Raw genomic sequence first — 200 nt, 5'->3', positions numbered from 1 at the left:
TGCAACATGCAGAGCGACGAAGGCGGCTACTGCTTTAGCGACGTCGACAAGGACAGCTGTGTCGCATGGGGCAAGCCCTATGTGGCGTGCTACCTTGATGGCCCCTCGCCCAAGCCGAGCCCGTCCCCTACGGTGGCTCCTAGCAACGCACCCACCAAGAAGCCCAGCGTAGCCCCGACGGAGAAGCCCTCCGAGAAGCC

At 64.0% G+C, this 200-nt stretch overlaps 1 protein-coding gene across 1 annotated transcript in view; it reads left to right on the top strand.

The window, feature by feature from the left end:
• SDRG_06002 (hypothetical protein) overlaps positions 1 to 172 on the top strand; it is a gene marked incomplete at both ends in the record, with an annotated part of 984 nt that extends 812 nt beyond the window's left edge. Inside the window, one exon of the mRNA XM_008611753.1 lies at positions 13 to 172. Coding sequence (XP_008609975.1) covers positions 13 to 172 — 160 coding nt within the window. The remainder of the gene's footprint in view (positions 1 to 12) is intronic.
• Between the last annotated feature and the right edge of the window lie 28 nt (positions 173 to 200).

The sequence above is a fragment of the Saprolegnia diclina genome (assembly GCF_000281045.1).
Source record: "Saprolegnia diclina VS20 unplaced genomic scaffold supercont1.16, whole genome shotgun sequence".
In the NCBI taxonomy this organism is placed as follows: Eukaryota; Oomycota; class Saprolegniomycetes; order Saprolegniales; family Saprolegniaceae; genus Saprolegnia; species Saprolegnia diclina.
Note: the sequence above shows the minus strand (reverse complement) of the source record. Positions and strands in the feature narration are given on the sequence as shown.